The sequence below is a fragment of the Erigeron canadensis genome, chromosome 5, assembly GCF_010389155.1.
Source record: "Erigeron canadensis isolate Cc75 chromosome 5, C_canadensis_v1, whole genome shotgun sequence".
NCBI lineage: Eukaryota > Viridiplantae > Streptophyta > Magnoliopsida > Asterales > Asteraceae > Erigeron > Erigeron canadensis.
In genome coordinates this window covers 5,368,631-5,383,736 of record NC_057765.1, presented here as the reverse complement: position 1 = coordinate 5,383,736, position 15,106 = coordinate 5,368,631, and the positions used below count along the sequence as shown (strand labels likewise).

The 15,106-nt window shown below is 34.5% G+C and overlaps 2 protein-coding genes across 2 annotated transcripts; both read right to left on the bottom strand.

The window, feature by feature from the left end:
- Nucleotides 1–1,028: 1,028 nt before the first annotated feature.
- LOC122601063 lies at nt 1,029–1,810 on the bottom strand. Its single transcript, XM_043773839.1, has 4 exons — nt 1,726–1,810; nt 1,370–1,620; nt 1,089–1,278; nt 1,029–1,042 (listed from the first exon to the last, which is right to left on the bottom strand). Exons 1-4 carry the CDS (start codon nt 1,808–1,810, stop codon nt 1,029–1,031), a joined length of 540 nt encoding a protein of 179 aa, XP_043629774.1.
- Nucleotides 1,811–8,362: 6,552 nt separating this feature from the next.
- LOC122600253 (probable alpha,alpha-trehalose-phosphate synthase [UDP-forming] 11) lies at nt 8,363–11,666 on the bottom strand. Its single transcript, XM_043772943.1, has 3 exons — nt 9,585–11,666; nt 9,219–9,492; nt 8,363–8,844 (listed from the first exon to the last, which is right to left on the bottom strand). Exons 1-3 carry the CDS (start codon nt 11,588–11,590, stop codon nt 8,542–8,544), a joined length of 2,583 nt encoding a protein of 860 aa, XP_043628878.1. The 5' UTR covers nt 11,591–11,666; the 3' UTR covers nt 8,363–8,541.
- Between the last annotated feature and the right edge of the window lie 3,440 nt (nt 11,667–15,106).

Sequence of the window (15,106 nt, the reverse complement as noted above, 5' to 3'; positions counted from 1 at the left end):
ATTAAAGGAAACTTGGGGTGTTACTTCATAACTTTATCATGTTTTTACTTGGTATATTTCTTTATAATATATTAATACTACGAAATTTGGGGTGTTAAATTTTTGCAAACCGGATAGTCCAGTATCATTATAAACAAAAAGTACACAAATAATAAAAAAGTCCATATCAAACACAAATAATAAAAATGTACATAACAAACTGTATTTATAAAAATGTCCCTATTTCGTACAAACAAAAAAAGTCTAATCATCGGAATCGTCGTCGTCCTCACCGGCATTATCATCACCCACACCTGGTCCGGATACAGAGCCTGTCCCACTAAAAAATCCACTCATATCCGAGAAGCTACCAAAATCCCCTGATGGAGGTCCAAAATGCGCCGATCTCCCACCCCATAACTGGCGGGGGTCGAAATAGTCATCACCAGGGTGGTTCAAGTCAACATGGTAGCCGGAAGGTTGGGATGCAGAGGGGCCAGAATAGGATGCACGCGGGCCGGAGGAGGATCCTTCCGGAGGTCCATAATGTGGTTGCGGCAATCACCAGGGAAATCATGGGATCCGAAACCCCTGAGAATCCTCCCTAGTCCGCGCTGATGTCCGGATCGCGATCCAAACGCTTCCGGGAACAACTGCGTTGGAGGTGTCGGTGCAGGATCCTGTGAATGTCTCTGCTGCACAGCTTCCAGACGGGACTGCATATAAATAGTAAGGTAAGTTTAATAAATGGAGCAGTAATTAAAAGTAATTTAACTTAAAGTTATGTATATACCGCAACTTCCGGAGGTTGTAGTCTGTGGGTTGCCGCCCAAGTCGACTCCCACGTGGGGGGTGGCCCCTCCTTCTTTTCGTTATGGTGCTTGGCCTGCAAACAAGTCAAATAATTAGCATTTAAAAAACACAACAATTGTATACTTTTGTTAAAACCAAACGTACCAACGCCCGATCGTGGGCAAGAGAAATAGATCGCCGACCCTGAGTCCCCACCGCCTGTTTGGACCGGTTTGTCTTGTTTGTCTCGGCCCGCTTCACCCGGTCATCCCTCGTATAGAAACTCAATAGTTTTCCCCACTCTTCCGGGTCCATACCAGTGGGCGGTGCTGTCTGCAGGGTATCTGCTGAGCCTACACCCCCCCGTGCTGTAAAATGCTGAGATTTGAATTTTGACTTTCTCTGCCTATATATGCTAGCTGCATCAGCACGGAAAGCCAGTTTTGCTGCCTTCCGGGTGGGGTCGTCCTCATCAAGCTCTAAGTACTGGTCCATCGCAAAATAGCGCTACGTTGTTTACAAATACAAGTTAGCATTTTCAGGGTTATCATTGAAAAACATATTAAGTAAAAAAATATAAAAAGAAACATATTCTAACCTGTACTTCCTCCAAGATATGGTCCCTCATAGACTCAGGCACATCGTCCCATGACTCGTAGTACTGGGGGACATCTCCGATCAACGAGCCTAACAAAGATTTGTACATAGCCCCGTAGTCCCCGATCGACTGAAAGGTCTTTGATTTGTAGTCGAAGTACATGGGTAACGGGCCTCCATTTTTCTTCAAGGCAGCCTCAAGTTTTAGATTTTTGGCTGCCCCTCTTGGTGGTGGTGGTGTTTTCTTCGAGCCTACAAAACCAATAAGTAACAATAACATAAATAAGTTACTTTAAACGATAAGAATAAAATTATTTCAATGCATAACTAAATTTAATGTAAAGTCAATTTTCTTACCGCTGTTTTTGCAGCCTGATATTTTCTTACACCACGATCGGTGCGGATCCCTCCCATCGCCGTCGCCGCCGTGAGCTCCTAGCATTTTTCTTATATCTACATAAATAATACACGTATTATAATACTTTTTATATCAACTTTTTTAACAACTTTTTTTTAACTTAATTTTTTATATGACTTTTGTACTACTACTTTTTCAATATATGTTATAATATCTTTTTATACTTATGTTTTAATACTTTTTTTACTTATACATTTTCCTAGCATTTTTCTTATATCTACATAAATAATACACGTATTATAATACTTTTTATATCAACTTTTTTAACAACTTTTTTTTAACTTAATTTTTTATATGACTTTTGTACTACTATTTTTTCAATATATGTTTTAATATCTTTTTATACTTATGTTTTAATACTTTTTTACTTATACATTTTCCTAGCATTTTTCTTATATCTACATAAATAATACACGTATTATAATACTTTTTATATCAACTTTTTTAACAACTTTTTTTTAACTTATTTTTTATATGTCTTTTGTACTACTACTTTTTCAATATATGTTTAATATCTTTTTATACTTATGTTTTAATACCTTTTATATTTATACATTTTATATTTTCTAATACAAACATTTCTAGTACAAACTTTTATAACCTTTTTTAAATATATTTTTATATACTATGTAATACACTTTTTTACATTTTATATTATTTACACTTTTTTACAAACATTTTTACATAACAAAAACAACAACAAGAACAACAACAACAACACAACAACAACAATACGTTAAATCTATGGGCATATAAGATCGATCCTAATACATTTATGCATAACAAGAATAACATCAAACTAATACATATACTATATAGCAAATTAATAGATACGAAATAAAAAAAAAAAATTAAAACTTACTTCGACGTTCGGAAAGGGATAACGACGGGTCGCTCCTAAAGCCTCACTGAAAAAGTGGGTCGCTCCTAAAGCCTCACCGGAATACCTTGGCCGGAAAATATGGGGGAGAGGGGGGTTGGATCGGTTGGGGTTTACAAAAGAGGTAACGACGGGTCGCTCCTAAAGCCTCACCGGAATATCTTGGCCGGAAAATATGGGGGAGAGAGGGGTTGGATCGGTTGGAAAGGAGAAGAGAAAAGCGGGGGTCGGAAAATATGGAGTAGGAGTATGGAGAAACTGATGAAGAAGAAGGGGGGATCGATCGTTTTTATTTATTCGAGGCACCCTTTAGGAGCGACCGTCGCTCCTAAAGAGGGGGTTTAATGCACCCTTTAGGAGCGACCGTCGCTCCTAAAGAGGGGGTTGACGGGTCAACGGGTCAGCGGGTATATGCATAGGTATCCGCGAGCAATTAATGGGTCTACCCTTTAGGAGCGACTGTCGCTCCTAAAGAGGGGTGGTCGGGTTACAGAATATTCCGTGGTCGGGGTATGTGGCCTGCATAATTAATGATAGTTTTCATTAACAAATAAAAAGCCTGCTTATCAGGGGCGCAACTATATTGGGGCGGGGAGGGGCGTCCGACCCCCCGAATTTTTTTTTTGTGATGTAGGGGTATATAATTTTCGTGTAGAAAAATTTTGATATACTCGGTTTCGATTCCCATTTAAGAAAAAATAGTGTTAGGAGAAAAAACAATTTAGATACCGACCCCCTACTGAAAATTTTCAAGATTCGTCACTGCTGCTTATAATATTACAAGATAAAGGTACCCGTACGTCGTGTCGGTGATGGAGGTGGTGGTGGTTATGTAATGGCCGCGGCGATGGTGGCGGTGACCGGTGGTAGCGATAGTGGTGGCGGTGGAGATTGGTGGCGGTGGTGGTGGTGTCGGCGGTGAGTATTGGAAGTTATTGATGTAATGTGAGTATAATGTATGGTACATCATGCATTAGAATGTGTACATTTTTGAAACATAAAATAATATTGAAAATTTAAGTTCAATGTTGAAATATTGAATGTTGAAAAGTTGAAAGTTCAAAAGTAAATTTGATATATAAGTAACGAGAGTGATACCCGCGTGTTGCGGCGGTGATGGAGGTGATAGCGGGGTGGTGATGTAATGGCGGAAGCGGCGGTGGCGGTGATGAGGTGATCTATTTGACGGGCTCCGCCTTTAGCCGTACGGGCTTCGCCATCAGATTTAAATATTCGTCGAAAGTATATCGGGTGACCACGCGCTAATGAAAGAGCATGGAATTTTAAGAATATTCATATAATTTATCGATGTACGGTGAGATAGAACAATAAATTAATCTATGAATGAGAGAAAAAAAAATATTGGTTAAAGATTTGAGGAAAGAAAAAAAGTATTATAGTTATGAGAGCTGATTTGCTCAAGGAATTTTATTATTGGTACACATATAATGATTACTAAATGACTTTTTTGTCCTTTATAAGAACTAAATATATTAATATTAACCCTCCGTAACCCTTTACCATTTTTTTTTCAATAATAACAATTCAATTCATAATCCTTGCGCTATCATAATTCATCGAACGTCCTTTTTTTTTTTCTTATAACAAATGTTAGTAATTAACCACTACAAGCCATGTACTTTGAATGTTTCATACAGTTGTTTATTGATTTTATAGATTTCCTAAGTTTTGTACTCTGTAATAATTTGTTTTTCTATCTATGATCCTTGCATATTCAATGTATTTTTTTTAAGAGTTATCTTATTATTTATGTTATTTATATAATTGCTGATTACTTTCAAAACCTAAAATCAACAATTGATCTAATGAATATACTACACTAATCTAGAAGTTTTTATTATTAATAATTCATGTATCAAATTTGGAAGATATTAAGATGCTAGATAAAAATTGATTGATGCATTGCGTTCAATGCACAAAAGCTACTTCGATGATTATGAACCTTGTGAATGAGAACGATATGTTATTTGAGCTTGTTGTTCGACAACGGAAAGGAAGAGCCCCAAAATTAAAAAAGAAAAGAGGAATAATTCTCCTACATGAGATCGATCATTCTAGATTTGAGATTTTGCAATCATCAGTGACACATAATCCTTCAAGTTCTCTTTGTGCATTCCAAACATATAACATAGTGGATGAGGAAATTAGCTACACGCATCAAGGAAATAAATTGCTTGATTTGAATGTGTATCCTGAGTTTTCAAGTGATGCTATTTCGTTTGAGTAGCATTATCTATATTAAGGGTAGGGGTTTTTTTTGTAAAGTTGTAATAAAAGAGAGTCAAATATATTAAGGGCATAAAAGTCATTTAATAAATATTTTAGTGTGCTCATTAGGGATGTGCAAATGACCCGACCCGTGAAAACCCGGCCCGGCCCGTGACCCGCAAGTGTATAAAAATAGGAACCGTGACCCGGCCCGTGAAGGTACGGTTCGGGTTCAGGCGGGTCACGGGTTTTCTTCACTTTTTGGCTTGACCCGTCCCGGCCCGGCCCGACCCGCGTGACCCGTGACCCGAAAATGTCACAAAAGCTTGACCCGTGACCCGGCTCGTTAGCCCTACGGGCGGGTCGGGTCACGGGTCACGGTTTTTTTTCTCATCCCTAGTGCTCATCAATCATTTCCTTGAACAAATTAGCTCTCTATAGTTATTTTAGGTAGATATAGAAATATAGAATAGATAGGAGAGACATTTTAAGGAAGTAAATGTTGTAATTTAAAATCAATATTGAAATTTTAAGTTCAATATTAAAAATTTATAGAAAATCTGCTTTATGACATAGTATTAGATAAAAACTAATGAGCACAAGATAATCAAAATATAATCTAACCTAGTAATTGCTTTTACCAAACAAAAAAAAAGTTATGCCACCACTCTACCACAGTTCTAAAACATACAGTTATAAAACATGTTATTCAAATACTACTCATACAAAATAGTAAAGTTTAGCCTCAAGACTTCAGAGAGCTTCTATGTATATAATTTTGATTTATTTTTAAATTGGGAACTTGGTGGCTTGGTGCTCATGTTTAAGGGGCCGTCTATTGCTACATAATGAAGCGTAAATACACATAAAGAGGAAAAAGTTTTTAGTCTAGATTTTCATAAACTGAGATATGGTGTTTTTTTTTTTTTTTTTAGTTGAACCACGAGGTTAATTGGTTCGTCAACTATCTTGATCTTCGAGCATTATAATTAGGGAAGGCAACGGGCCGGGTATGGTCCGGGTTTTAGTAATCCCGGACCCGGACCCGGACCCGATTAAAATTCCCCGTCCCAAACTCGGACCCGACGGGTCCCCATTACCAACTAACCATTGGGTGACGGGTTTCCCCGCGGGTAATAGGGGATTCGTTAACATGCTAATCAAACCATGTACGACTGGAACTTTTACACTCTTGAAGAAACATAAAGTCATGGCATTCATTGAGGTTTGACGTCTCTACAAGAGTTTATGAAGTATATATATAAGATATTGTATGTCTTTATTTTTGTGATCCATTAACTATCATACAACAATTATAGCTAAGTTTCTGTTAGGTTTATTAACACTGACTTACTTGGAGTATTTTTTACAAATGACACATTTTTGACATGTATACATAATACATAATAATTATATTTATAGTTTACAATATTTATCTAATATAAACGGAGCTGGTATATGGATTCGAGTCTGGTTTCGGGTATACAAGCCGGGTATGCGGGTCTTCATTTAAACCCGTCCCCGGACCAAAAATGTCGGGTATCCCCATTGGATGCGGGTTTTTTTGCCATCTCTAATTATAATATTATTCATTTCATTGGAAGGTAAGTCTCAAATAGAACCCAGCTCTCACAATTTAAAGGTAAGGCATACATTAGATCAGGGTAGGAGTGTTCAAAATCGGATATCCAAAAATTCGGATATCCGAATTTCGGATATCCGAAAATTCGAATAGTGGATTTGGTCATCCGAATCCGAAATTTCAGATATCCAAAAATCGGATATCTGAAATATCGGATTCGGATAGCGGATTATCCGAATATCCGAAAGTCACGATAGTCCACACGAATTTATTGTCATTTTGATCAATAAACAAGTATCTTTTTATTTTTATCCATCAATCGTTTACGAGAACAATAAGAAATGAACAAGATTAGATAAACTTATTTCATACAAATAATATCATCTATTGCAAAAATATATAATAAAAAAATTTCTTATAAAGAATCTTACTACTAGACTTGCTACCTGCTGACCATATTAATTAGAAAAGCTAATGAAGAATTAATAATGATGTTATGAAGATTCGGCACAAGTTTACGTTTAAAATTGATATCCTATTAACGAACATATGGCTGCATTCATGTGTACAAGATATATAATGTTGAATGTGTACAAGAATCGATGGAGTGACGGTTGAAGAAATGTTGGTTGAAAAGAAGACTCTAGAGTGCGATTGAGAAGAATAGGTGATAAAGAAAATGATAATCAGGGATAGAGTTTCTTTTTTGTGAAGTCTATTGGGCCCAAGTATTAATAATAATGAAGATATATTATTATATATTCAACGCAAGACATAGCCAAACTCTGGAGCCCAACTTTTAAGTATTAAGTTTTCGGATATTCGGATATCCGAATATCTGAAATTTTTGAAAAGTGTCATACGATATCTGAATCCAAAAAACCGGATATCCGATTTTCGGATATCTGAAAATCCGGGTATCCGAATTTTCGGATTTTTTGGATAGCGGATTCGGATACGGATATTTTGAACACCCATAGATCAGGGTATTTAGTTGTCTTAAAACGAGTCATATTATATTGAACATTGAGTAAGCATCCAAAGAAATTCCACATGAAAAGGCCGTCGTCTAGAGCCTAATGGGGATCGAACCTCACCTGATCATATGTAGAAACTTTACGACTCAACGAGTTGAGTTGGTATCATTGTCTTCCATGGTTCAGGCTGATCAAGATGTAGTTTACTAAACATGACAATCACTTGACCAAAAGATATATAAACCATTAACTTCTTGAAATGCTTCAATCATTTGACCAAAAATACCTCTGTAACCTTGATTAAAGAATTTTGACCAAAAATATAAAACCATTGACTTATTGAACCAAAAATCCCTCTGTAACCTTGATAACGAATTTTGCCGATTTGTACGACCTAATAATCCCATTTAGTGCAATTTAAGGGTAACATAGAAAAGCGATGCTAGTTAATCGTTTTTCTTTTCTTTACTTTCTGTTCTTAACTTTTAAGGCTTGATGTTTTTATATTTATATATATTTATTTTAAATATGTTAATTTTTAGATTTGATTCTTGCTAAACCTTATTATTATAAATTATTTTGATCTATGGATATCCTCATTTTGAAAGTAAATCTATTGTTATTTTATCTTTGATTTGATATACTTGATTTCTAGAACTCACCAACTTTGTTTTAGCCAAGGTTGACTACATGTGTTCATGTTATCAATCTGTCATGGATAAACACAAACACAATTGTTTTAAAAAAGGAGAATAGGACATGCATATTGACTTCAACTAAAACTCTTTAATTTATTAAACAAAAACTTGACTGGACTAATCTCTTAAAACATTCAAAAACATAAACTATGTTATCCAAAAGACCATATATTTCAAAAAAAAAAAAAAAAAAAGAGAAAAAAAGGACCAAAAGTATGCATCAATGCATGTCTGTACAATAAAAGGAAAATATATCCATATTTTCCCCAAAAACAAAAACAATATCAAGATGAATCATGCATTGATATCTTCTATTAAAAATCCAAAAATGGTATGTTATTTTTGGATCTGATTATTCTAGCTAAGGGGTAATATCTACATAAGTAAGCCTAGCATTGGGATTCGACATGAAAACCTGCACTTTTCGGTACATGGATTGATGATTCTTCGAGCCCATGCAGCATTTTGATTACATCCACCGTGTCATCAAGATAATACTTTGCCATACTTGGTTTCTGCCCCACGGTGCAAGCAAATACTTCTGCAATTCCATTTCCAAGTGAGCTCGAGATTTTCTCAAACATGTCTTCATCTGACTGATCGTCACCAATGCACAAAACAAAATCTGGAGGTCTTCCTCTGCTTTTCATCGTTGTGACAAGGAGATCCACCACCCCTCCCTTGCTCACACCCTGTTATTATTATCAAGTTAATATATGAACAACTTTTACATTCTAAAATAGATGTCAAAATGTGCGATTAAGGTACAAAGTGTGGAAAACTAACTACTAACAACTAACATCTGCCGTTTGAAAATAGGTAAAAGAAAATGAAACATACAATCTCTGTGCAAAATCTGCAAGGCTGACCCAAAAACAATTTAAACAATGTGATTAGAAATAATAATCTATTACCCAAATTTAGTAGTTTAATATGCTTTTATGTATACTTTGAACCCATTTTGGCCCATTTCTTTTCTTCCACTCAAATTGACCCATCTAGATGTTCTATATATTACTAAATGTTAAATACTTAAATCCTCAAATGCAATGTGTGTAAGAATTACCTGCGGGTTAACCTCGACTATTTGTTGTCCTCGTTTTACGACCACGGGCTCATTAGCTAGAACGCTCTCAAGATGATCTAGCAACTCTTTAGACTGCCATGTTCCAAAATCAGGATCAGCTTCTTGATGATGCCACACCAAAGCACTTTCTTTTTGCTCGATAAATGAACCATCCGTTGCCTCAGTATAATGCTCCATAACCGGTAACGCTACCTTCTTCCACTCAACATCCACCATTGTCCCACACGACTCCCAGTCTGCGTCTGCGGTCCACCTAAAATTAAACGAAAACAACAAAAAGTAAACATTAAAACAAGATCAAATACAAAGAAAACTAAAGAGTTATGTAAGTACACAAGTTTTTACCTAGTGAAGTAACCGTGTTCTGCTGACAAACCAAGTTTCTTACAGGGATCAAACCACGGGCCCAACACGTCCTTCCCTCGACCACTAACTATAAAAACGACGTTTTTAGGATCGTTTGATAAGTTATTCAAAATGGAGATAACTTCTTTACTAGGTGATTTATCAATCAAACATCTTGACATGACAGTACCATCATAATCAAGCAAAATCAACCTACTACTCGTCTTGTTATAAGACGAAACAATATGTTCAACAGACAGTTTCCTAAAATTAGGACCAAGAGCCACAACACGAAAATTCAACCCAAAACCGACACCCCAACAACGTTTATGAAAATGCTCCTTACAAGCCCGTTCGAGATCTTGATCAAAACTGTTAGCCCAATAAGCAACATCATGAGAACTAATGTACTTATAATGCTTTTCGTGTCTCATTTCCTTTTCTTTTTCAGGCATTGTAATCGCTAAATTCATCGCTTCAGTCACTGAATCGATATTCCATGGGTTAACCCGAATTGCACCACTTAAAGACGGTGAACACCCAATAAACTCCGAAACGATAATAATGCTCCTTTTGGGTTTCGTGTCTCCATGGGGTTCATACCTTCTAAAAACTTCATCCAACTCACTGTTACCTTGTCTAGAAACAGTGTACTTATAAGGAACCAAATTCATACCATCTCGAACCGCATTCACCACTACACATTCTGCAATTGAATAATATGCGACTTTATCAGAAATTGAAACCGGCCCGGTTATAAACACAATCGGGTCATACCCTTCAAATGAAAACCTACGGTTAACCTCACGGGCCACATTATGCATCTCTTTTTCTAATTCTTGAACATCTTGACCCTGGCTTCGGGCCGGGTTCAAGATTTGGACCAAAACTACTAAACCCCTTAAACTAGGATAGTTTTCCAAAAGATCTCTAAAGGCTAAAAACTTTAAACTAATTCCTTTAAACATATCCATATCATCAACACCCAATACTACTACTTTTCCATCATACCTACGACTTAACTCTTCAACTTTTGTTACGGTTTTTGGGGACGATTTAACGGATTCAATCTGACCCATATCGATTCCATAAGGCAAAATCTTGATACTTACGGTTCGACCATAATATTCTAGACCAATGTACCCTCTTTTTGACTTATAATCAAGACCCAACATTCTACTACAACACGAAAGAAAATGTCGAGCGTAATCGAACGTATGGAACCCGATTAAATCGCAGTTCAATAACGCTCGAAGTATCTCGTCCCGGACGGGTATAGTCCGATAAATTTCGGACGATGGAAACGGACTATGTAAGAAAAACCCGACCCGAATCCTATGAAATCTTTTTCTTAAAAAAGTTGGCATTACCATGAGATGATAATCATGAATCCAAACATAATCCTCATCAGGATTTATAACTTCCATAACTTTATCAGCAAACACTTTGTTTGCGGAAACATATGCCTGCCATGCTACTTTATCAAACCGGACCCCACTAGTCCGGGTGATAGGTAGCATGTAATGAAAAGTAGGCCATAAATAGTGTTTACAAAACCCATGATAGTAATTATTTTGTACTTCTAAATTTAAAAAAGTAGGCACACACTGAAACTTTTCCAACAACATCTGAGCAACTTCTTCTTGCTCAGATGGGTGTATATCCACCGATAAAGACCCGACAAAAACACAGTCGGGTCCTGGTTGTGACCTAGACTCGAGTCTAGGTCCAGTTTGTAACCCGGATTTTAATGGAAATATTAAAGAATCCGGGTCATATTCAAAAAGCCATTTTTTAGTATTTACATCAAACATAGCTTTCAAAGGTAACTGATTAGCAACAATGATCCTTTTGCCTGACGTAAGATTCCGATTTTCGCCATTTTCGTCTTCTTCAAATAATATTCCGGGCACGGTCATGACACGTGGGATCCTAGGACGGTCGATAACACAAGAATAATCGTCAAGATTAAGGAGATTAAAAGATGATCTAGACAACATTGTCATAAAATGATATATATATAGATATAGATCAAATGAAAAAAAGGTTATATATGTATATGTATATGGTTGTGTATGTGTGTTTGTGTGTGTGTTATAATGGATGATGTTGTTTGTTGTGATTATTATGAGATGAAAAAATTAAATGGTGATTTTTCATATGTACAAAGAAAATAATGAAGGATTTGTAGGAAGGAATTTAAGGTGGTAGAGAGGATAAGAACGAAGAAGAAGCAAAGAGAGACCGACTTTAGTTGTGTAAATCAAATCATATAAAAGCTATAAATAGATACGATCATTATTATTTATAATAATTATATTATTATGCTTATGTTTATCTCTTTAGTTTTTGTCTTAATATATATATATTTTACTATAATAAAATATAAAGTAAATATAATACTCCGTAATATAGTTGTTGGTGTGAAAGCGTTTATATTTAAATAATAATTTATGTACTCTTTATATTTTAATTTCTTGTGGTAAAATGATTTTTATTTTGTAATAGGAACGTTAACCATGCATGAAAATTAAAATAATAATGTCTTCTAGCCCAATCCAAAACATTAAATAATTATTTTTTATTCTTATTAGAGTCAAAATATTATAAAAGTATATTGTTAACGAATTAATAATTAATTCAGTAATTATAATTTATTTTTTTTTTTCAATTTGGGTTTTGATGTTTATGGAAAAGGTTATATTTATGAGTTAAATAAAACATATATTTTTTAGTCTATTTAAAATAGGTAATTCTATAATATCTACAAAAAAAAATAAGATGTTGCTATACGTTGTATATATATGATCCGAAAGTATAGCGATTTAGCATATGAAAACGATTAATTAACATATATCATAGCTTTTGATAAGGGACAATTTTTTTCCATCTGATACTTTGATCTTGTTACCATCTCTCTTTCGGTTGTTGATATATTTGTTTATGCTAAAAATTTATCATGCTTATAACGTTTTCTTGTTAATCAAAAAACGGATATTGTATTAATATGGTTTTGAAGTATATTGCAAGTCAAAACGTTTTTTAGGTATGTTTAATTGACTAGGTCAAAATTTATTTTATCACTAAAGCTTTTTAAAAAATTAAAATTTTTTTTGAAGAGTTTATCGGATAGGTGAGAAGGGAGTTCAAAAGGACATTAGTCTCAACTCTCAGGGAGTTCAAAAGGACATAGTCTCCACTCTCAAGCCCCTGTACTTTTAATTTTGACAAAATACACTCATATTAACTCATCTAATTAAATCGCCGTCATATGATTTGAATTTTGTAATGACAAGGGTCTCAATAACAAATGATGCATTCCTTTTTTAATTCTTATTTTAATATGAATTTTACTTGAAACTTCGCATCGTGATTCAAAAACGAGAGATCTAGTATACATTGTTTTAATCGGGTTCGCGCTAGAGAGCTCTCTTAAAGTAGAAATGTCTATTTCAAATATCCAATGGAGGAAAAACCCCTACTAATCTGCCCGATGAGATTAGTTAGGGTAAACTCTGCCCTCAGACTTAAATCTGAATATACCCATGCTAAGCCTTCATAGAAGTACTACCTATATATATATATGCATTCCTTTATCTATATCTATACTATAATATAAAAAGTAGCATTTTTTTTATTAAAATTGTTAATAAATATGTAATATTTTCATTAGCATCATTAAAATTTTTTTCACATATACTACCTCTTAACATTAATGATTAAATTGCACTGTTAATCATTTATGTTTTAAAATATCTGCATTAACCCTTTACGTTAATTACTTTTACATCAAATATCGATACCATTCGACGTCTCATCTGCCACAAATAATTGCCCCACCACCAAATCTTCGCCACCACAACCAGTGCGACATTGCAAGGGTCACAATAATAAATGATGTATTATTCAATTCCATTATTCAATTTTTGAAATTAAGTTCTAGGATTACTTTGATGCAATTTGAGAATATAATAAATTTGTCGTTAAAATGAAAGAAAAAAATACATGCCATTAAGTTGTCATATTCATAAATTTATAGGATCGTATCGTAACATAACATGCATGTTACAAGTATTTGGACTCATGGAGATACATTTGCTTTCGTTGATTACTGGCCGGTGTCTCACTTTGATGTCTATGTTGTGTTCTATCACTATAATTCAGTATTTTATCTATGTGACATAAGTTTTATGTGTTTGTGCGGTCCGAGTATCGAAACTGTATATGAGACCACATGGTTTTCAACCATTTATTTTTTTTAAAGTAAAAGATATATTTTAATTTATACATATACAATCATGAAACGATGTGATAGTTGAACCATGCTCAAAAGTAGAGCTAGAAATTTACTGTACTCCGTAACTTAGGAGGGCCAACATAGTAAAGATCAACTAGTTAATTATGGGAGATTGAGAGAGGTTCGATATATAACTAATCTCTCTTTTCTTTCATGATGATTAATTAATTGACTATAGAGCAATGAAAGGTTGGCTCACCAATTTCCTCCTAGAGTCCTAGCTCATCCACTGATCATATTGAGCGTGTGAATCTTTTTATGTAACTTGATAGTTGATAGGTTAAGTTAGTCTTGCGAGAGACGAAAAGTAACAAAATAAAATTTCTAACATATTTTTTAAAGATCCCACATATTTTTGCAATCACACAAACCACAACTTCTATTAAACTAATACATAGTTTGAGAAGATCCTCATGAACTCGTCCCTATATTAATTTGTTGATATGTGGATATAATATTGAAAAATATTGATACTTTCTTACAATGACCAATTTAAAACAAAATAATTTTTCCTTGCTTTTGTTGAATATAAAGGCATGCTAATCGTGAAACCTTTGATTAGTTTGATATGCTTTTGAAAGTTTGAAACACAAGGGGTACATATTTTTATTATCTACATATGGAGGGTGAAAACTGCTAAATATATAACCACGTGATCATGTAGATAAGGACATAAGGTACAACAATATCCGCGTATAAAACGAGTAGATATCACACCTAAACAAATTCTTTCTGCATTACACAAAGTAAATTTTTTAGAAAATATATTAGACAAAGTAAATTAATAATGCAGCTACGAGTAAAATAGTATTGAACTCCCAAAGCGGTCTTCTACGAGTTTTGAGTCCTAATACCATCTTCGACACTAAAGGTAGAGATGCTGCTTCCAAGTTATACCAAATGTAAAACAGGACCTCCAGCCTTGGTGAATATAAGGATCGAACCCATGACCTCTGTTTCCAGAGAAAAAAACTCCAACCATTAATCCAACCCAGTTAGTTTTTCAACTACGAGTAAAATATCCCACCTAAATAAAGAAGCAACATTTGCATTACAAAAAGGAAATTTTTAAAAAATATATTGGACAAAGTAAATTAATAATGCAATCATAGTTACAATTATGTATATGTCTAAAAAAACACATTATGCGTACGTTACATAAATTATATCAAAAAGGAAAATAACACTAAGTGCTTATATTAAAAAAAGGATAGATTGATAGTAA

Coding starts and splice junctions, on each gene's coding strand:
- LOC122601063 (XM_043773839.1), bottom strand. CDS start 1,810: ATGCTAGGAGCTCACGGCGGCGACGGCGATGGGAGGGATCCGCACCGA. Junction 1,621..1,725: donor ATCAGGCTGCAAAAACAGCG/GTAAGAAAATTG, acceptor TTGGTTTTGTAG/GCTCGAAGAAAACACCACCA. Junction 1,279..1,369: donor ATATCTTGGAGGAAGTACAG/GTTAGAATATGT, acceptor TAAACAACGTAG/CGCTATTTTGCGATGGACCA.
- LOC122600253 (XM_043772943.1), bottom strand. CDS start 11,590: ATGACAATGTTGTCTAGATCATCTTTTAATCTCCTTAATCTTGACGAT. Junction 9,493..9,584: donor GAACACGGTTACTTCACTAG/GTAAAAACTTGT, acceptor GTTTAATTTTAG/GTGGACCGCAGACGCAGACT. Junction 8,845..9,218: donor TAGTCGAGGTTAACCCGCAG/GTAATTCTTACA, acceptor TAATAATAACAG/GGTGTGAGCAAGGGAGGGGT.